Source organism: Miscanthus floridulus, chromosome 1 (assembly GCF_019320115.1).
Source record: "Miscanthus floridulus cultivar M001 chromosome 1, ASM1932011v1, whole genome shotgun sequence".
NCBI classification, from domain to species: Eukaryota; Viridiplantae; Streptophyta; class Magnoliopsida; order Poales; family Poaceae; genus Miscanthus; species Miscanthus floridulus.
The window spans coordinates 120147641-120168155 of NC_089580.1; the positions used below are offsets into that span (position 1 = coordinate 120147641).

The following is a 20515-nucleotide window of genomic DNA, read 5'->3' on the forward strand; positions in this document are numbered from 1 at the left end:
AGGTTAGAAGTTTCCTTGGTTTGGCTGGATATTGTCGTTGATTCATCCCGAATTTCTCTAAGGTAGCCAAGCCCATGACCAGGTTGCTTCAAAAAGATGTAAAGTTTGTTTAGACTCCAGAGTGTGAGACTATTTTTTGCACTTTAAGGACCTTGTTGACATCAGCTCCTGTTTTGGCACAACCTGATATCGAGAAACCTTTTGATGTGTTTTATGATGCATCAGGTACCGGTTTAGGATGCATCTTATGCAGGAAGGACGAGTTATTGCTTATGCCTCACATCAGCTAAGGAAGCATGAAGCCAATTATCCAACTCATGATCTTGAGTTAGCTGTTGTTGTTCATGCTTTGAAGATTTGGAGGCATTACCTGCTCGGTAATGTGTGTCATATTTATACCGATCATAAAAGTCTCAAGTATATCTTTACTCAACCATAATTGAACATGAGACAGAGAACATGGCTAGAGTTGATTAAAGATTATAATTTAGAAGTCCATTATCATCCGGGTAAAGCAAATGTTGTTGCCGATGCTTTGAGTAGAAAATCTCATTGCAATTCTCTCTTGGAAGTAGATTATCATTTGGTACATCTGTTACATCCTGCTGTGTTGCATAGTATTACTCTTAGTTGCTCTCTGGAAAGTAAAATCATCGAGCTTCAGAAAACCGATGTGGGTGTGTTCCACTTCAAAAGAAAGATGAAGGAATAAGAGACGAAACACTTTTGTATTGTTGAGAAGGGTGTTGTATGGTTTAAGGATAGACTTGTAGTACCGAAGGACAAAGAGCTTAGAAACCAAATCTTAGAAGAAGCTCACTCATCCAAGTTACCTATCCACCCAGGTAGTAGCAAAATGTATCAAGATTTGAAATCTCGCTTTTGGTGGACCAAGATGAAGAAAGAAATCATAGCTTATGTGGCAAGGTGTGACAATTGTTGTAGAGTCAAAGCAATTCACTTAAAGCCTGCTGGACTTCTCCAACCATTGTCTATACCAGGATGGAAATGGGAAGAGATTAGTATGGATTTTATTGTTGGACTTCCCCCTACCCAAAAGAATTTTAATTCCATATGGGTAATAGTGGATCGTTTAACGAAGTCTGCTCATTTCATACCAGTTAGAGTTGACTATCGACCAAGTGACTATGCTGAATTATATTTTAATTAGATAGTATGTCTCCATGGTGTTCCTAGAACCATTGTATCTGACAGAGGACCTCAGTTCACCGCTCATTTTTGGGAACATTTGCACAAGATGTTAGGCACCAACTTAGTTAGAAGTTCTGCTTATCATCCACAAACCTCCAGATAGACGGAGCGAGTGAATCAAATATTGGAATACATGTTAAGAGCTTATGTCATATCATCCAAAGGTTCATGGGATAAGTGGTTACCCTTGGCTGAATTTTCCTATAATAACAGTTATCAAGAAAGCATCAAGATGGCTCCGTTCGAAGCGTTGTATGGCCGCAAGTGTAGAACTCCTTTGAACTAGGTTGAATCTGGAGAAAGGAGATACTACGGCATTGATTTTGACAAAGAGGCCGAAGAGCAAGTCCATACTATCCAAAAACATATGGAAGCCGCTCAAGCTAGGCAGAAAAGCTATGCGGATAAAAGAAGAAAGCCCATTGAGTTTGAAGTAGGTGATCACGTTTATTTGAAGGTATCACCCATGAAAGGTGTGCAGTGATTCAGAGTAAAGAGGAAGCTTGCACCTAGATATGTAGGTCCATACCCGATCATAGAGAAGAGTGGGAATGTAGCCTACAAGATAGAGTTACCTTACGAGATGAGAGCTATCTTCAATGTCTTTCATGTCTCTCAATTGAAGAAATGTCTCCGTGTTCCCGAAGAAAGAGTTTCACTTAGAAATATCAAGTTGAAATCAGATCTATCCTATGAAGAAAGGCCAGTACGGGTTATTGATACAAGAGAGAGAGTAACCCGGAACCATGTGGTCAAGTTTTACAAGGTTATGTGGAGTAACCAGGGTAGCAAGAGCGATGCAACGTGGGAACTGGAAGATTATTTGAAGGATGTATACCCTACATTTTATTCAAAATGGTACGCTTTTCAAATCTCGGGGCGAGATTTTTATAAGGGGGGAGGGCTGTAACACCTTAGTGTTATGGTTGCACTAAAACACTTGCATCACATGAGCATGTGCATCATAATCTCATTCATAAGCATCGTACCATGATGAATGTTATCATTTCATGTGTGTTTCTATTTGAACTGCTTGGTTTTATACTAGCAATTATGTGTGCTCATGTGTGGTCTATGCAAATGTGTGTCAAATGTCCTCTTAAACAACTTAGCTACACTTAGAATGTCATTAGGAACAATGTTCATGTTGACCGTATTGTCTAATTATACTTCCAAGTAATAGTTTGACTTGTGTTGAACCCTGGAGCTCTATTGTTTGACTGTTTAAAAAGTACAGCTTATAGTGTTTGTATGGCTGAGCAACCTAAAGCAAAGTTGTAGCAAATTATATAAGGAACAAAAGTTATTTTATGACCAACTCATGAAAATATGTAGAACATGCTCAAAATTTGATCACAACACGAAATTTACCTCTGATTTCTAAGATAGAATTTTTCTAAGTCTAGCAACTGAGTTTCAGTTTCATATCTCATTGTTTGGAGCTTTGTATCTCCCTAACCAGGCCGAACCAGCTCGAGTTCCAATTGGAAAAGTTGTAGTCCTCACTTCAATCTCCAACTTTGTCAACTACACCTAGAGCTAGACATCAAGGTTTAGGAGTTATAGATCGATGAAAACTCGCTGTCAGGCCGGTTCCTTCGCTCTCATAACTAAATCAGCTTCGCGCTATAGTGCCAACCGGCAATAAACCGCTGCCGCCGCGTGGCCGCCACGCGTCGTGGGCATCCTAGCACTGCTGCCCCACTGTCGTCCACAAGGAGGCCGCGCCTGCCTGCCCTCCCACTCACCCTCATTCTCTATCTCCTCGCGCGCGTCTGAGACACCGAAAGCAAAGCCACCACCGCACCATTGCTGCCGAGTGTGTCGCCGTCGCGCAGCTCCTCCACCGGTCAGCCACTGAACAATTGCTCGCGTGCATAGAAGCTCCTTGCACTGCTCTACACCCCTGAGTCCTTTGCAGTCTTGTTCATGGTCAGGTGAGGGTCCGTTGGCTAGTCCTGTCACTGCCGCCATGTCTAGAGTCTCGCCGGAGTGCGAGCTCACCGTGGACCTTGCTGACCAGCGCTTTTCCGTGCTCCCTTTCCTCCACATTGCCTTCCCCGCAAACTCTAGAAGCTTGTACCGAGCTTAGCCACACCCTACATGGTCGGACCTCGCCGAAGCATCGTCGGATTCCCTCCGCCATCTGCCATGCACGCCGCCGTCCTCGCTTGAGCTTGGTAGCAGTTGGGGAAAGGGCATAGATAGGTGCGGCTCGTCGCTAGGAGCACGCCGGTGCCCTTGATTTCGCCGGAGTAGTCGCCGTCGGCAAGCTCCACCAATCCGCGTCGCCAGAGAGCTGCCTCCTCTGTTTTCCTTTCACTTACATGTGGGCCCGGCTGACTGACGGACCCCACGTGTCAGTGGCTTAAGGACAGAAGGCTAGCTCATTTGTTCCGATTTTGAATGCAATTTGTAAAATTCATATCTTGAGTTTGGTAGATCTAAATTGGGTGGTTCCAATTTTGTTAGGATCTTGGTGAAGTGTAGTATTTAGGAAAAATATAACATGAACACTTGTAGTGGAAGTTTTGGAAGATTTAAATTGAAACTTGAAATGTGTTTTTAAATGAATGCAAACTTGTTTAATTTATATCTTGAGTTCCTGTGCTCCAAAAATTATGAAATTTTGTGGGTGAGCTCTCCTTGATGAGTAGAAGCTCTGGTAAAAATTTGAGAGTTAGTGCATGTATGGTTTTTTATTTATAGATTTTCATTTTATCATTGGATGATCCTTGTGTGAATTTTAGTAATTAATCTATGAATCCAATGACCATGAAATTTATTGGAGGATGTCCTAGTACCTTAAAGATGCTAGGAAAAATATAAAATCTATTGCTTGACACTTTTCACTAGGGTTTCCTATTTATGTCATTTTAAGCCTTTATGTCTTGTCATTTTTGTGTAGGATGTTATACTTGTTCAAATGATGTGAAATTTATGCAGTAGCCTACTGGAGACATGTATAAGCTACTGTAATTTTTGTGGAATTTTCTGTACACTTTGGACATATGTTTATTATTTAACCTAAGTATCTAAATAAATTAATAAAGGCATGAAAATAATTTATTTAGGAATGGCCACTATGTTTTCTGGTGTTCTTTCAACACAGTATGATGAGTTAGTAAAGTTGGTTTTGTCCATTTGTATGTTTACAACGTAAGTTAATAATTATTTTCTTGCATTGTGTCTTTCTGGACAGTTCTGGGAACTTTATAAAGTTCACCATGATAATTTGGGTTGCTGGGAAAGTGGTGAATACAAGAGTTGTAGATAACTTATGTATCTATCTCCTAGTTAAAATTTGGTGGCATTTGGCCTAGTAGTTTAGAAGTTACAGTCGTTCAAAGTTGGATCACAGTTTTGTTTGCTGTCTGTCTTGTTTAGACCTGATTCGGTGTTGATGTAAATTCGAATCTGCTAAACTTGGGAATCATGCTGAGGTGATTAATAATGAATTGTAGACAATTTTATAAGCTTTTCAGATTATCTTGTTGCATGTCTTTTGGATTAGTACAACTCTAGTTATGGATAAAACTAGTTACTGTTGTTTGCAGCCTTGACTCTGTGATTTCAGTGAATAGCTTGTTTGTTTGATATGAGTCGGTATGATGAGTTAGATGCTAGGCTAACTAAAATAACTTGTTAGTTGCAGGTGCTAGACCTTTTACTGAAGATGAACAACTTTATCTTAGGTTGTTAGATCTTGGTGAGTGTGTAGTTCTTGTGTTCTAAAAGAGATATGCACATACTCAGTAAAATAGATGTTAATCTTGTATCATCGTGTCTTTCATGCGTCCATCTATACATGGCTGTACATTTCATCATCATCTTCCATCTCTTGTGCATGCATGATTCTTATACTATGCATATGCATGCAATAGGTGTTCCGGAGGGAGTCACGCTTCTAGGAATTCGAGCAAGTACTTCCGGAGGAGCAGCAGCAAGCTCAGGAGCAGGAGGTGCAGACACCCGAAAGGAGCCAATGAAGAAGTTCTTGAGTGTCCCGATCACCAACCTTCATCTTTTCTGAAAGGCAAGCCCCGGAGCATTCTAAGTCTCCTATATTTTGAAAATGGTTACTTTGAGTATCTTTATTTGTGATGCATTAAGTGATAGGAACTGGATGCAAACACTTATATATATATATATTCCTTGTCCAATAAACGTACCCTGAATCCTATTTAGGTCCAGGAGCGAATCAAAGCTTAGCCTTGCTTAGACCGATAAAAGTCAGGTGATTTCCTGTCACCTGCAAGTTAGGATAATGTCTGGTCACGGTTGGTTATATTTGCTATCGTGGGAAATAACCATGTGTTAATAATGAATTGTGACCGAGCGGGAATGTCGATAGAGAAGCAACAAGGCAAGGAGGTCTTGGGTGTGGATCTATCCCCGTCTGTGTCGGTTAAGGACCGATTCGCTGTACGTCCTCATGTCATGTGGAACGCATGCCTAGCACTTAGTTAGCCGGATAACTCATTCCGACCGTGAAGCCGAGTAGCTCAACTCAGACCGGAAGACCGAGAAGTGAAAGTGTGCACCCTGGCGGTAGTAAGGATGTGCGGGGAGCTATTGGCGTAAGTCCTAGGTGTGATTGACCACCTGGTAGAGTGGACTCCCTGAGGGTGCGGCGCTGCTCGGAGTCGCGATTCCTGAGTTGTACCAAAGGTGACCTAAGGCTGCCTTCGCGCGATATGCCTGGGTTTATGTTAGGAATACCCCTCTAGCTGGATAGGAATCGATTCGAATCGCCGTCTCTCCCGGATAGTGAGAACTTGACTGAGCAGCGGCAACGTAGATGCACTTAATGGAACTTGATGGTTAAATTGATGATGATGATACAACATTATGTCGGATATGTTACTAATGTTTGGAGTTAATCAACTGCTTGCTCTAGTACAGGTGCTAATCTAGTTGACAGGTTAATTTGGATAACTTGCTGCTTACTAATGATTTAAATTATGCTCTCATATCACTAAAGCTTTTATGCAAAATGGTTGTCAAGCAAGATCCACCGATAAAGCCTTGCATACTCCTTGGTGTCATTTATTTTGGTTTACGATGGGTAAGTCTAGCTGAGTACATTCTCGTACTCAGGGTTTATTCCCTCCTTGTTGCAGATGACGTGCTCTATAACGGCTACTGCAAGTATTGTCTCCACCCTACAGGGGGATGAAGACTAGATCATGGGCATGATCATCTATGTTATCTTATCTTACTGCTTTTGCTAGATATGACTATGGAACTGGCTTGTATTTGAACTAAGTGTGTGTGATGGTCTCAAACTACTTTGCTTCTGCTATTTGTGAACTCGTTTTGTAATAACTATGTGAACTCTGATGTATGAGGTACTTATGAACTACTTGTGAAATGGATGTAACATGTGGCTTGTTATGTTGAATTACTGTGATCTTGGTTGTATGCAAGTTGGTTTGAAAATTCTTCGTGGTTTCAGTTGACTACCGGGTTTATATGGGTTCAAGTATGATGGTTCGATCACTCTGGTGATTGCTTTCGTACTTGTGCTCTTATAAATTGGTCGGTTCTGTTACAACACCCGCTAGGGTGCGAGGCAGGTGCCAAATCACACCCACGGGGCTCATCAGATCAGGGCCTGGGTGCTACCTGTTGGGTGCACATCAGGGCTTTAAGAAATATCCGAAGTATTCATGTCCAATTGCTAACACATGTCTGTCACGTAAGTATTAAATTTTTAGTCCACTTCAAAAACTTGTATGACTACATGACACCTATGTTGTAGATGAATAAATGTGTGATATATAGACGATAAACTTCACTTGTTTTCAACTTTCTACAGTTGTTATTGTTATAATCATAATAATATATTACTCATAAGATAACACACCCAAGGGTGCCTAAAACCCATGGATAACCCATGAGAGCAGCCGACGGGCCTGAAACCCGTGGATAACCCACGGGAGTAGATACGGATGCGAAATTGCACAGTGTATTAAGGGCTAATGTGACAATATTTTGCATGTTTTATCTCGAGTGGATATCTGTTCCACTCGCACCACACTTGCCATCCCCAAAACCCGATGTCTATGCCAATGCAACGGCTAGCCATGTATTTAGGGCCTGTTTGGTTGGAAGTCTGGAGAACTTGCCTGGTAAAAAAAATAATGCCTGGAAGTTGTCTGGAAAGTTGATGGTTTTTGCCTGGCCAAGTAAGTATGAAAAAAGGCGTTTGGTTGGAGGCCTGTGCCTAAGAATGTTAATGTTCGTTTCGCTGAAATTTAGCTTATATTGCTGCTTGTGCTGGTTTGTTATGAGAGGAAAACAATGTTCGTTTCGCTGAAAAAGTATTGCTGAAGTAATGTTGAAGAACAGGGCGAATATCAATGTGTTAACTAATGTTTCTAGTATATAATTAGCATATGTAGCTTTTATAGTTTTACAAAAAAATAATATATATTTGTATAAATATTTTTTCTTAGTTAAATAAATAGAGAATTATTTATAAATCAAACAACTTTATCTATATTTAATAAATAATTACGTTTACTTCGAGAGAGGAAAAAATAATCTAATTTATTGAACAATCATATTATATGAGTGGCAGATTAGTCTCGAGAAAACTAAAAGAAAAAGTAACACGTCTCTCATTTAATAGGGTGTACCAATAATAATAAACAATAAACAATGCATCAACCGTAGTTAAGCCAGCGAAAGCAACGGGAGCCAGGCAACCAATTTTCATCGCCTGGGACTTGTTGCCTGAACTTGTCAGGGCTTCAACCAAACGTCATCCAGGAAGATTCAAGGCTTCAACCAAACGTCATCCAGGAAGATTCCAGGAAGGCTTGAGCCCAGGCAAATTCCATCCAGGACAGCATCCAAACAAGCCCTTATACCCAATATAAATCAAACGAAAATCGCACTTCATTTATTCTTGTTCGTATCTGCCGATCATCACCTCTCCGAAAAATAATTATTTTTAAAGAAAGAGCATCAAGAGTAAACCAGATGAAGATGGCTTCGGTGTCAAAGAAACAGCAAAAAGTTATAGCTTCCTGATCTGGTAGAATTCTTATACATACAGCTGCACTGTAACGATACATGACGTAGCAACTCGAGCCGTTCGTTGCAGTGTGTATATGGTCAGCTGACGTAATGCTTCCCCAACAAGGAACAAGGTCACATCTTTGCCCTGTTCACTTGCTTATAAGCCGTACTTTTTTTAGCCAACGAACAATATTTTTCTCTCACAGTAAATCAGTTAACAGTACTTTCTGCCATAGCTTATCAGCCAAGCAAACGGGGCAAAATTCTTATGTAAAGCTGCAGCATGTGCTCAACAGTTTATCACCAACAAACAGAGCGGACGGTCTAATTGCAGTAGCCCCAGAGCTCAGGATCACAAAGATTCCTCCTCCGCAGCCATACCCTCCTGAGTAAATTAGAACCAAAAGCCTAACAGCTAAGAAAAATCTACAACAATTACAGCAAGTTTTCGTTTCCTCAATCCCACATCATCGTCATGGGGCTGAATCCCCTGAGTATAGTCCAGTGACTGAAGAACACACCGCCCAAGTTCTACATGCAGGTACCTCTGCAAATAAAGGCACAATTCCACAAATTTCACAAGATTAGCAACTGATAGTAAGAAATCAAACAGACTTAAAAAATTGAATCAAATACATACATGCTCATCGCAGACCAGTCGGTGCAAAATGATCTCCTTCAGAGCCCTCATTGCCATGATAATTGCTTGTATGTAGACCTTTCTGAGTCCCAACTGCCATCAGGTTCCTTTCTCTTTGTTCCTACAACTGGCATTTGGTAAATTCTTCCTTGATCCTCCGCAAAGCCATGTGGGGGTGGGATCAAATTTTGTCTGACTGGTAAAGGCACCCGTTCATCCTTTCCTTCTAAATCTACACTTCCAGGGCCTGAGTTAAGATCAAGGCCCTGACTTTCCCATTTACGATTACTGTCACGTCCACTGCTGCTGCTACCCTCAGCAAGATTTATAGCATACTGCCTTGAATGTTGGGAAGGTAACGCTCCTGCTGGTCCAACTAGAGAGGGGGAGAGAAAATATGGACTTCCTGCAGATGCAGAATTATTAAATGTTGTTGATCCAATTGAAAATGCCGGTGTTTGAAGGTGAACACTCGGAGGAAAAGGGAATCCTGCATACTGATATGCAGGCGGATGAAAAACCATCACTGGAGACGTTGAAATAACTGGAGGCCTGCAGGGATCACCTCCAAATTGGCCACCATCAGCTGTAGGCGCAATAATCCTCTGGGCTCCAGGTACTGCCTCAATTGGGTACGGCTGTTCTCTAGATGGTAAAAAAGATTGTATAGCTACTGGACCACAAGGGCTGGCAGGGGCAAGCCATGGTGATATATTACTCATGGCAGCACTATTCATCCTAACAGGAACTTGTGGTAGGAATTGAATACTGCTTGTATTTTTAGAAGGTAGGCTCTTTGGTGCAGGTTCAGTGCCAACATCATCAAGGCCTGGTCCACTATTAAGATCAAAGTCCCTCGAGCTATTCGTGCCAGCATTAGAGAAAACTCCAGGTAACGATCTCATCGACAGCAATGGGACTTCAACTCTGTGCGAAGCATTTGGTACAAATTGGTCATTATCTGCAACTTCATCAGCTCTGTTCAGATCAAGTTCAATACCAGCGCTTCGTGAAGAGCCATCTCGACTTCTCGTATTTCCAGATTCAGAACAGGTAGTCTGCGCAGAACTCTGTGGGATATCTTCCTCGAGAGCTTGGTCATCAGCAACATTCAAATCAAAACCAAGCATGGGACGAGACTGCTTCCCAGCAGCCTGAGATGCTGGAATGTCACGTGTAGCAGCAGGCATCTCCAAAATCTTCCTTGGTTCGGCAGGGCGAAATGCACTCGTAGCTGCTGAACCTTTCCACCCGATCTCCGGCTTTGCTCTTAGTAGGTTTTCCAGAGGAACAAAGGGTCCCTTAGCTGGAGCAGCTACTGTTATTGGAGCTGGCTGCAACCCACTTGTAATAGGCGAAGTGAATGGCAAAAGCCCAGTTAAATGGATTGCTGAGGAACATACAACAGGTGAGATAGTTGGCTCAGACTGATGCCCATCATCCGCAGGTATTCCTTCATTCAAGTCGAAATCAAGCTTGGCTGTAGCATTTGACTTGGTGTGAGCGGCTAGAGAAGAACCTTCGTCTGATAAGACATGGTCTTCTTTTCCGCCCTCTTTTCCGCACACACCATCACTGGATTTCTTTGAACTCTGCTTTGCACTTTGCCCGCTTTGCTGAGAATTGACAGCTTCAGATTTTACATGGCTATTGGATTCACTTGAACTGTCTTTTGATTCTTTCATCTCCTTATTCACATTTGCCACACCAACTGGGGACGCTGCTGCTACAACTAGTTTTGGAACATCAGCCAAAGAGGAAAAAGTATGTTCCTTCTTTTCAGCCTCGTTCTGCACTATGCTACTATTGCCCACGGCATCAGCTTTTTCCACCTCTGCAGCCATCAAATCTAATTTGCCAACCATACTGTCATGCCTATCAAAGGCTCCTGGGTTGCCCGATACACTCAGAAGCTGCTTATTATTAGTTGGTTTTAACAAACCCTGTGCTTGTTTATCAGCAGCAGACAATGAAGATTCCCCAGCAAGAACCAATCTTGAATTTCTACTGGAAACAACCAAGCTACACTGGCTGCCCAATGCAGATTCCACAGCACCATCCTTGTCCGTACTGCCATCTTCAACTTTCCCATGGGCAGTACAGGCATCCCGATTTTCACCTGCAGATGAATACATATTTAGACATATTGGCAACTTTAGTATTAGCTGAGTGGCACAAATTAAAGTTCTGATCATGTTCACCTTTGGAATCAATTGAAGCATGCTGAGAGTTGCATTTGTTTGCACGGCCTTCATGGATTTCAATCTTGGCTGAAGATACAACTGCTTTTGAATCTGCTAGCTCAGGAGATGGCGTAATTTGGTGTTGTTCCTCCTTTGCAACCAAACAAGCATCATTTTTCACTTCCTTCCCCATGGCAACTTTCTTAGCATCTGCTTGCCCTGGATGTGATGGGCCCATGTCACTTTCTACTTTAACCTTTCCAGTGTTGTCACTCTCACGGACCAATTTCTTTACAGAAGAACTTCTGGGTGAAGAAGCTGGGGAAACCAATTCAGATTTAGATATTTCCCCTGCCACACTAGCAAGAAGATTCATAGCCGCGTCATCTCCAGCTTGCAATGAATGACTAGCTTCGGAGTACTTGATTTCAATAAGAGCATTCATTGGGCTGAATGAGGTTCCCACCTTAGTTTCATTGACACCTTTTTCATTCACATATGATGAGCATGCAACTTGTGATGCATGTGCACCCTTAACAGAATCATCAGGTGTCCTGCTGTTGTCATCATCTAATATAGCACACGGTGATTTATCACCTTCCTCCGAACCAGTAGCTCCTTTAATGTCGTTGCTGTGCCAAGACTCTGCATTAGCATCAGATGCTAAATGAGGCCGGGAATTTTCAGTCTTCACTTTCACCCTGCGCTCAGTCTGATCATGCCTATCTGCTGCAACCACAGGAGATGAAGCTCTACCCCCAGTAACAGATGGGTCATCGAAAGATCCAGCACTTGCACTTCTAGCAGGACTACGACCAGGATTTGGAAAGCGAACAATCGATCTATGATTATTTCCATGATCAGATGGCATATCAACTCCTTTTTCAGAAGCTGTTCCAGTTTGAGATGACTTATCCTGCAGCAATGATCGATCAAGGGAGACAGATCTTCCTACAGAAGCTTCCTTCAGGTTCCCTGAAACAATACCATTGTTTGCCCTTCGATGGCTCCGTGAAGAACTTCCAGAAGTTTTACTAGCACCACCAGAAGCAGCAGTTGAACTTCTTGCATCCTTCGATGGCTCACTAGATATTGACTGGCTGTTGTTCGGCGATTGGCTTGAACTGCTGCATTTCTCCTCTTTTACAGTAGGCAGCTCAGGACAACCAGCCCCACCAGTTGATTTGCAGGGCTGGTCCTTCAAGTTGGTAGTAACATTTGTTGGTTGCACATGTTGTAAATTTGACGAGGCGGATACCCCAGGGTTCAACTTCGCTGCAGCATCTGTGCCCCCAGGCTTATCAGTCGGAACTTTTGATGATGAAAGAGTGGCCACTGGATTTTTTGGACTGTTCTCACTTGAGCCACCTCGTTTGGTTCCAGCATTTGAAATTTCTTGGAAACCTGTTTTTCCTGACCAGGAAACAGATTGACCTGAAACTAAAGGTTTCACATCATTTGATTTCATCTCAGCATCAACACGCTTCTTCCAGTTCTCAACAAGATACTTAGCTTTCTTCTGAATCTCCAGATTTTTATGGCTGCGCAGATGATTAACAGATTTCCCAATGCTACAACTTTGCAATGCACTGAGATTAATAGGCAATTTAGCTAGTGCACGAAGCAGGGCCAAGAGAAGTTCGTCAATAGGCTTATCTGCTTCTTTAGGACTACTCCCATCACCAGACTTCCCTTTGTGGGCCTCTTGAAGCCAGCTGTCCAACACGGGAAGGCCCCTTGATTGCACAAATCTACCGAGGCAATCGGGACTCTCTGTAGCAGCAATAACATCAGCAAGTATAACGCGACCACCAAGGTCTATCTTCTGCTCAGTTCGATCAAGTTGCATAAGATGTACAAGCTTTTCAACTGCTTCTGCATTTGGAAGTCCACCTTTTTCTGTTATCTTTGCTATTTCGGACTTAATATCATCCAAGTTAAAGCTTCCAGGCTCACTGTCGTCAACCTTAAGTAGACGATCACGATCCCGCTTAGCTGGATCAATTCCCTGTTCACTTCTATCTCTCTTTTTTCCTTTAGATAAACCACCATTTTGCGTACCATCCAAAGCAGTCTTCAGTTGCTGGGAAGCTGATGGACCATTTAAACGCTTTGGTGAGCGTCCACCTGACTGCAATGTGGCACGCATTTCTAGCCTTGTTCTGTATAGAAGACGATTTACTTCTTCCTGCCGTTCCTGGTTATCAATTTCATATGTGAATAAGTATATATAGATATATAAATATATAATGGACAAAACAAGAAAGAAATGGTGAACTTACATTAATATAGTCCTGGTCAGTAAGCCACCATAAGCACTTGTTGTCAATATCGTACACACGCCAACATACAAATGAAGAAATTCCAGCTGGTAGTTCAACACCTTTACGTAAAAAGGCAACTTTGCAAGGATGCAGCAGAGAAACAGCAGATGCTTCGTCTTGGTGGAAAGAGTAGAAGATCTCGTTTGGTGCAGCGTTGAGTTGTATACCCTTGTTAAGCTTCACGTCGGTAGGTCTATAAAGCCAACTAACACGTAACTTGGGATAGCCTTCTTCTTTTTTCTCAATCCAACGTATCAATCCAATGAATGGAGGAACATCAACAGCCCGAAAAAGCGCACAATCGCCAACTCTAATCTCACGCCCGTCCTGAAAATTAAACAGCTTGTTACAAGTCATCCAATGACCAGCATGTTGCTCCATTCTCTTGTTAGTTTGGTATACAAGTTCAACAATTACAACCTCACGGTGCTCATTATGTTAGCAATCAAACAAGCAATGGACAAACGATGGTAAACTGTGTTATTTAAATGAACACCGCCACAAGCAAGGTCTGCCTTGCATCATTTGCGGAAGGTAAGAATACGGCTGCAATACGAAACTAAGTAATTTGTCAACCCTTGAACGCTTATTCACGGGATGGCACTTTCCCACGTCATTTGTGAAAAAAAATAAATAGTAGGAGATCCTTTCATATGGTGTGACGAAATTGCCAATTTGACAGTGAGCCGTTCTGTCATGTACGGGCGCACCTATAGGCGCCGTCGTGACGCCAGGAGGGCTGCGGAGCGCGCGGCCAAGGCAGGTGCCACCGTCAGTGGCTAAGTTTAGAAAGATAGGACCTAGTTTCCTTTTGCATGCCTTAATTATAGGAGAGTTTGGTTGGGCCATTGGCCATATATGCCGTGTAACAGACTTGGAGAGAATTAAGCAAGATCAATTATCCTAAAGTTGCTCCTCTCTCCCAAACTCTCTCAAGCCACCGGTGAGATCTTCTCACGGTGAAGGCCTGGAGCGCGACTACGAGTTACGTAGCCGCGGTCCGGCGACGTTGGGCGTTGAGGCGCTTGACAACCTGGTATCGGCATCGCGTAGATCCTCTCCCACCCGCTCCAGCCCTCCACCACCCCCTTCCACGTCCACTCCTTCCACCGGCCACTCCACCACCATGGCTGAACCCACCATCAAGGACCCTCATGGAGATGATGAAGTCGTTCCAGACTGAGTTGTCTTCCGTGAAGGCCGACATGGCCACCATGAAGGACAAGTCATCATTGTCGTCGGACAACGGCGGCGGCGGGCGCGAGGAGCCTCCTCGTGATCTGGATCGGCCCCCACGATTCCAGAAGCTCGACTTCCCCCGCTTCGATGGCAAGACCGATCCGATGCTCTTCATCAACAAATGCGAATCCTATTTTCGCCAACAGCGCACCATGCCGGAGGAGCGCGTGTGGATGGCCTCCTACAATCTGGAGGACATCGCGCAGCTGTGGTACATCCAGTTGCAGGAAGACGAGGGTACGCCGCCATGGGGACGATTCAAGGACCTCCTCAACCTTCGTTTCGGTCCACCTCTCCGCTCGGCGCCCCTGTGAGTTGTCGGAGTGTCGCCGCACCGGGACCGTGGAGGAATACTCCAACAGGTTCCAGGCTCTGCTGCCGCGCGCGGGTCGGCTCGAGGAGGGCCAGCGCGTCCAACTCTACACCGGCGGCCTTCTTCCCCCGTTGAGCCATGCCGTCCGCATCCACAATCCGGAGACGCTCGCCGGGGCCATGAGTCTCGCCCGTCAGGTCGAGCAGATGGAGTTATCGCGGCTACCCCCACCGGCCACCCGGGGAGCCCCTCGTGCCCTGCTGCCAGCGCCGGCGCCTACGCAGCCGCTGCTCGCCCTTCCTGCACCACCAGCGGGCGCGGCCCAGCCGCGACAGGATGGCCCGCCTTTGAAGCGGCTGTCCCCGGAGGAACAGGCGGAACGGCGCCGTCTTGGCCTCTGTTTCAACTGCAATGAGCCGTACTCCCGCGGCCACAATCGTGTCTGCCGCCGCATCTTCTACCTCAACGGTGTCGAGATCGCGGCCGCCGACGAGGGGACCAGCGGGGGACGATCAGCAGGACGGCGCCCCTGTCTTCTCACTCAGGGCAGTGGCCAGTATGCCCATCTGTGATTCCATGTAGGTGCGGGTCTCCCTGGGCGCCACCACCCTCGTCGCGCTCCTGGACACCGGCTCCACACATAATTTCATCGCCGAGGACGCCGCCCGCCGCACCGGCCTGCCGATCCAGCCGCGCCCGCGCCTCACGGCCACCGTGGCCAACGGCGAGCGCGTCACTTGCCCGGGCGTCATCCGTCGCGCCCCGGTCATCATCGAGGGTGAGACGTTCTTCATCGACCTCTTCGTCATGCCGCTCGCAGGGTATGACCTCGTCTTGGGGACTCAATGGATGGTCACCCTTGGCCGGGTGGTGTGGGACTTCATCGCCCGCACCGTCTCCTTCCTGCACCAAGGCCGACAGGTCTCCTGGTCGGACGTCGCCGACCGTCGGCCACCCCTACTCGCCGCCACCACGACACCGAACGCCCTCCTTGAGGAGCTGCTGCACTCCTTCGAGGGGGTGTTTGCCGAGCCGGCGGGGCTGCCACCGCAGCGAGCACGGGATCACGCCATCGTCCTCAAGCCCGGCTCTACACCTGTGGCGGTTCGGCCCTACCGCTACCCGGCGGCGCACAAGGACGAGCTGGAACGGCAATGTGCCGCCATGCTGGACCAAGGCATGGTACGCCGCAGCGATTCGGCGTTCTCATCGCCGGTATTGCTGGTCAAGAAGCAGGACGGGGCTTGGCGGTTTTGCGTGGACTACCGCGCTCTTAATGCCCTCACCGTCAAGGATGCTTTCCCCATCCCCGTCGTCGACGAACTCCTTGATGAGCTGCATGGTGCACAGTTCTTCACCAAGCTGGACCTCCGCTCCGGCTATCACCAAGTCCGGATGCGGCCGGCTGATGTACACAAGACGGCGTTCCGAACCCACGACGGCTTCTATGAGTTCCTGGTGATGCCGTTCGGGTTATGCAACGCTCCGGCAACATTCCAGGCGCTCATGAACGACGTGCTCCGTCCATTTCTTCGTCGGTTCGTCCTTGTCTTTTTTGATGATATATTGATTTACAGCAAGACTTGGGCAGATCACTTGAGGCACATCCGCGCCGTCCTCGCCGAACTTCACCGCCATGTCCTCTTCGTCAAGCGATCCAAGTGCATCTTTGGGTCACCTCCCGTGGCATACCTGGGCCACATCATCTCCGCCCACGGTGTGGCCATGGACCCGGCCAAGGTGCAGGCCATTCACGACTGGTCGGCACCTCGCTCGGCGCGCGCGGTGCGTGGCTTCTTGGGCCTCGCCGGATACTACCGCAAGTTCGTCCACGACTACGGCAAGATTGTGGCGCCCCTCACTTCGTTGCTGAAGAAGGAGGGCTTTTCCTGGAACGACGCGGCCCAGGCAGCCTTCCAGACACTCAAGGCAGCCGTGACGTCGGCCCCGGTGTTGGCGCTGCCCGACTTCACCAAGGGCTTCATCGTTGAGTGTGACGCGTCCACGCATGGCTTCGGGGCGGTCTTGCTGCAGGAGCACCATCCGATCGCTTATTTCAGCAGGCCAGTCGCCCCCCGCCACCGCGCTCTGGCAGCGTATGAGCGGGAGCTCATTGGGCTGGTGCACGCCGTGCGCCACTGGAGGCCGTACCTGTGGGGGCGCGCGTTCCTCGTCCGCACCGACCACTACAGCCTCAAATTCCTCCTCGACCAGCGCCTCTCGACGATCCCGCAGCACCATTGGGTGGGCAAGCTCCTCGGCTTCGACTTCTCGGTGGAATACAAGCCGGGTGCCACGAACACCGTCGCCGACGCGCTGTCCCGGCGCGACACCAGCGAGGAGGGCTCGGTCTTGGCGCTGTCCGCGCCTCGCTTCGACTTCGTCGACCGTCTTCGTCATGCTCAACGACAAGAACCAGCCCTGGTCGCCCTCAGGGATGAACTAGCAGCCGGCACTAGGGGAGCGCCGTGGTCGCTGCTGGACGGCATGGTGGCGTATGCTGACCGGCTCTACATCCCGCCGGACTCCCCCCTGCTGCTCGAAGTGGTGGCTGCTACGCACGACGACGGACATGAAGGGGTGCAGCGGACTCTACGTCGCCTCCGCCGGGACTTCTACTTCCCCGCCATGCGCCGCGTGGTCCAGGACTTCGTCCGCGCCTGCGCAACGTGCCAGCGCAACAAGTCTGAACACCTGCACCCGGCGGGCCTGCTGCTGCCCCTGCCCGTTCCCCAGGCCGTGTGGTCCGACGTCAGCTTGGACTTCATCGAGGCGCTGCCTCGCGTTGGGGGCAAATCGGTGATCCTCACAGTGGTCGACCGGTTTAGCAAATACTGCCATTTTATCCCACTGGCTCACCCCTACAGTGCAGAGTCCGTGGCCCAGGCGTTCTTCAGCGAGATCGTTCGCCTCCACGGGATCCCTCAGTCCATGGTGTCGGACCGGGACTCCGTGTTCACCTCGACGTTCTGGCGGGAGCTGATGCGACTCACCGGGCCCAAGCTGCACATGACGTCCGCCTTCCACCCGCAGTCCGATGGCCAAACGGAGGCGGCCAACAAAGTCATCGTCATGTACCTCCGGTGTTTCACTGGGGATCGGCCACGGCAGTGGCTGCGATGGCTGCCATGGGCGGAGTACGTCTACAACACGGCGTATCAATCGTCGCTGAAGGACACTCCATTCAAGGTGGTCTACGGTAGGGACCCCCCCTCCATCCGCTCTTATGAGCCTGGAGAGACCCGGGTGGCGGCGGTGGCCAAGACAATGGCTGCACGCGAGGAGCTCCTAGCGGATGTCCGCTATCGCCTGGAACAAGCCCAGGCTGTCTAGAAGAAGTTCTACGACCGCCTGCATCGACCGGTCTCCTATGCCGTGGGTGACTGGGTGCTGCTGCGCCTTCGCCAACGGGCAGCTTCCTCTCTTCCCCAGGCGCCCAAGGGCAAGCTGAAGCCGCGCTTCGTCGGGCCTTACCAAGTCACCGAGTGCATCAACCAGGTGGCTGTTCGTCTAGCGCTGCCCCCGCGTGCCAAGCTGCACGATGTCTTCCACGTCGGCCTTCTCAAGAAGTTCGTCGGCGCACCACCGGCTACGCCACCTCCCCTCCCACCCATTCATCATGGGGCGGTGACTCCAGAACCGGAGTAGGCTGTTCGGTACCGGCTGGCAAAGGGTGTTCGGCAGGTGCTCATCCGCTGGAAAGGGCAGTCCACTGCTGGTGCTACTTGGGAGGATGTTGCAGACTTCCGCGACAAATTTCCCCAATTTCAGCTCGAGGACGAGCTGACCGTCGAGGGGGGGAGAGATGTCATGTACGGGCGCACCTATAGGCGTCGTCGTGACGCCAGGAGGGCTGCGGAGCGCGCGGCCAAGGCAGGTGCCACCGTCAGTGGCTAAGTTTAGAAAGATAGGACCTAGTTTCCTTTTGCATGCCTTAATTATAGGAGAGTTTGGTTGGGCCATTGGCCATATATGCCGTGTAACAGACTTGGAGAGAATTAAGCAAGATCAATTATCCTAAAGTTGCTCCTCTCTCCCAAACTCTCTCAAGCCACCGGTGAGATCTTCTCACGGTGAAGGCCTGGAGCGCGACTACGAGTTACGTAGCCGCGGTCCGGCGACGTTGGGCGTTGAGGCGCTTGACACGTTCACAGAATTCGATACAATGATGCAAAAGGAATTTCATGCCAATATTTCCATATCAGCATGCTTGCAGTCGGTAGCAGTACATCCAAACTCTAAACAGTTTACACAACCCAAAACCTCGAGGCGTCCACCACCTGACGAATCTAGTTATAGTGCAGATGCTTCATATAGCAGGTATTGTCCAAGTCCAAACGGCGAAAAAAGGGTTAGCAACCTCAGTCTATCCAAACCCATCAAGTTTAGCAAGCAAGCGATACCCAACAAAAACGCACCTTTACAAAGCAATCGGGTGACACTGGGTGGGGGAGATCGATGCACTCCTGCTTCTGCGCCGCCGATTCCGGCGGATAAGAAGTCGTCCAAGAAGGGGGAACAGATGAACTAGTAGAAGGAGAAGTAGCTGGTCCTTGTGCCGGTGGTGGTGGAGCTTCTGCCTCTACGCGTGCCGCTGGCCACATGAGCCGAACGAGACGCCGCCTCCTGACGTCGCACCCCTCAGCGCCGCGCCACCCATGCATATCCGGCTCGCTGCATCTTCTCCAACGTCGCCGCCGAACGCTCCTCCTCGCCGAGCTCCGGCACCGCGCAGCACCACCATCACCAGATCGCCGGCAGCAACCCTAGGCCCTCCGAAACCCTAGATCCGCAAGCCTCCGCTCCGCGCGCATCCGGAACACCTGAATTCGAGTCCAATCGGCCGATTCAGGCGAACCGCCTCACCGGCGGGAGCTCGAATCCGGCGGAATCGACGGACCCCGGTCGGGCTCGATTGGGGATTTCGGGGCTGGGTCAGCGGAGCGGGATGGGCTTGGACTCGATCCGAGGTGGGGCGGGGCAGGAGAGAGAGAAAATTCAGCGATTCGAAGGGAGGGAGAGAGATCGCGGCTGGGGGCAGGACAGCCGGACAGAGGGGCAGGGAACAGCAGGGACGGCGAGCGAGGTCGGGTCGAGAGATGGGGAGAGAGAGAGAGAGAGAAGGGATGATGTCTCGTCTCGTCCTTGCAGGGAGGCAGGAGAGGAAAGCAGGAGGGGCAAATTCGACCATGCACAGTGACCGCAGCCGCAGGGGAGCTTCTGTGCCTGTGCGGCGACGCCGTTCCTTAACATGTGAAGTCAGTGCACATTTACATTACACGATGCGAAAGTCAAGCCATATCAAACACGGCTTGTGATATGACACAGTTGGATTTTTTATTATGTTTTTTTGATCCTTTATTATTTCAGCATTTTACCATAATAGGCTCCCTCCGCTCTAAAAATAAATGCACATCTCACTTTACGAGAAATCAAACTTTTCAATCTTTAATAAAAATATAGAAAGTAATAGTATCTCCAAATAAGTACACTATAAAAGTATATTTCATGCTTTATCTAATGATATTTATTATACATCATAAATATTAGTACATTTTTATGTATATTTATTCAA

The 20515-nt window shown here is 47.8% G+C and overlaps 1 protein-coding gene across 1 annotated transcript; it reads right to left on the minus strand.

Annotated features, from left to right (window-relative positions):
- Window positions 1–8218: 8218 nt before the first annotated feature.
- LOC136539714 (probable GPI-anchored adhesin-like protein PGA55) lies at window positions 8219–20157 on the minus strand. Its single transcript, XM_066531694.1, has 5 exons — window positions 19359–20157; window positions 13347–13715; window positions 11083–13261; window positions 8882–11000; window positions 8219–8788 (listed from the first exon to the last, which is right to left on the minus strand). The coding sequence occupies exons 1-4, from the start codon at window positions 19602–19604 to the stop codon at window positions 8929–8931; spliced, it is 4866 nt and encodes a 1621-aa protein (XP_066387791.1). The 5' UTR covers window positions 19605–20157; the 3' UTR covers window positions 8219–8788; window positions 8882–8928.
- Window positions 20158–20515: the final 358 nt, after the last annotated feature.

Bases quoted from the DNA above. Each gene is read 5' to 3' on its own strand.
- LOC136539714 (XM_066531694.1), bottom strand. From the start codon at position 19,604: ATGCATGGGTGGCGCGGCGCTGAGGGGTGCGACGTCAGGAGGCGGCGT. The intron at 13,716-19,358 runs GTGCGTTTTTGT...TTTAATTTTCAG, and splicing joins CACCCGATTGCTTTGTAAAG to GACGGGCGTGAGATTAGAGT. The intron at 13,262-13,346 runs GTAAGTTCACCA...ATTGATAACCAG, and splicing joins CTGACCAGGACTATATTAAT to GAACGGCAGGAAGAAGTAAA.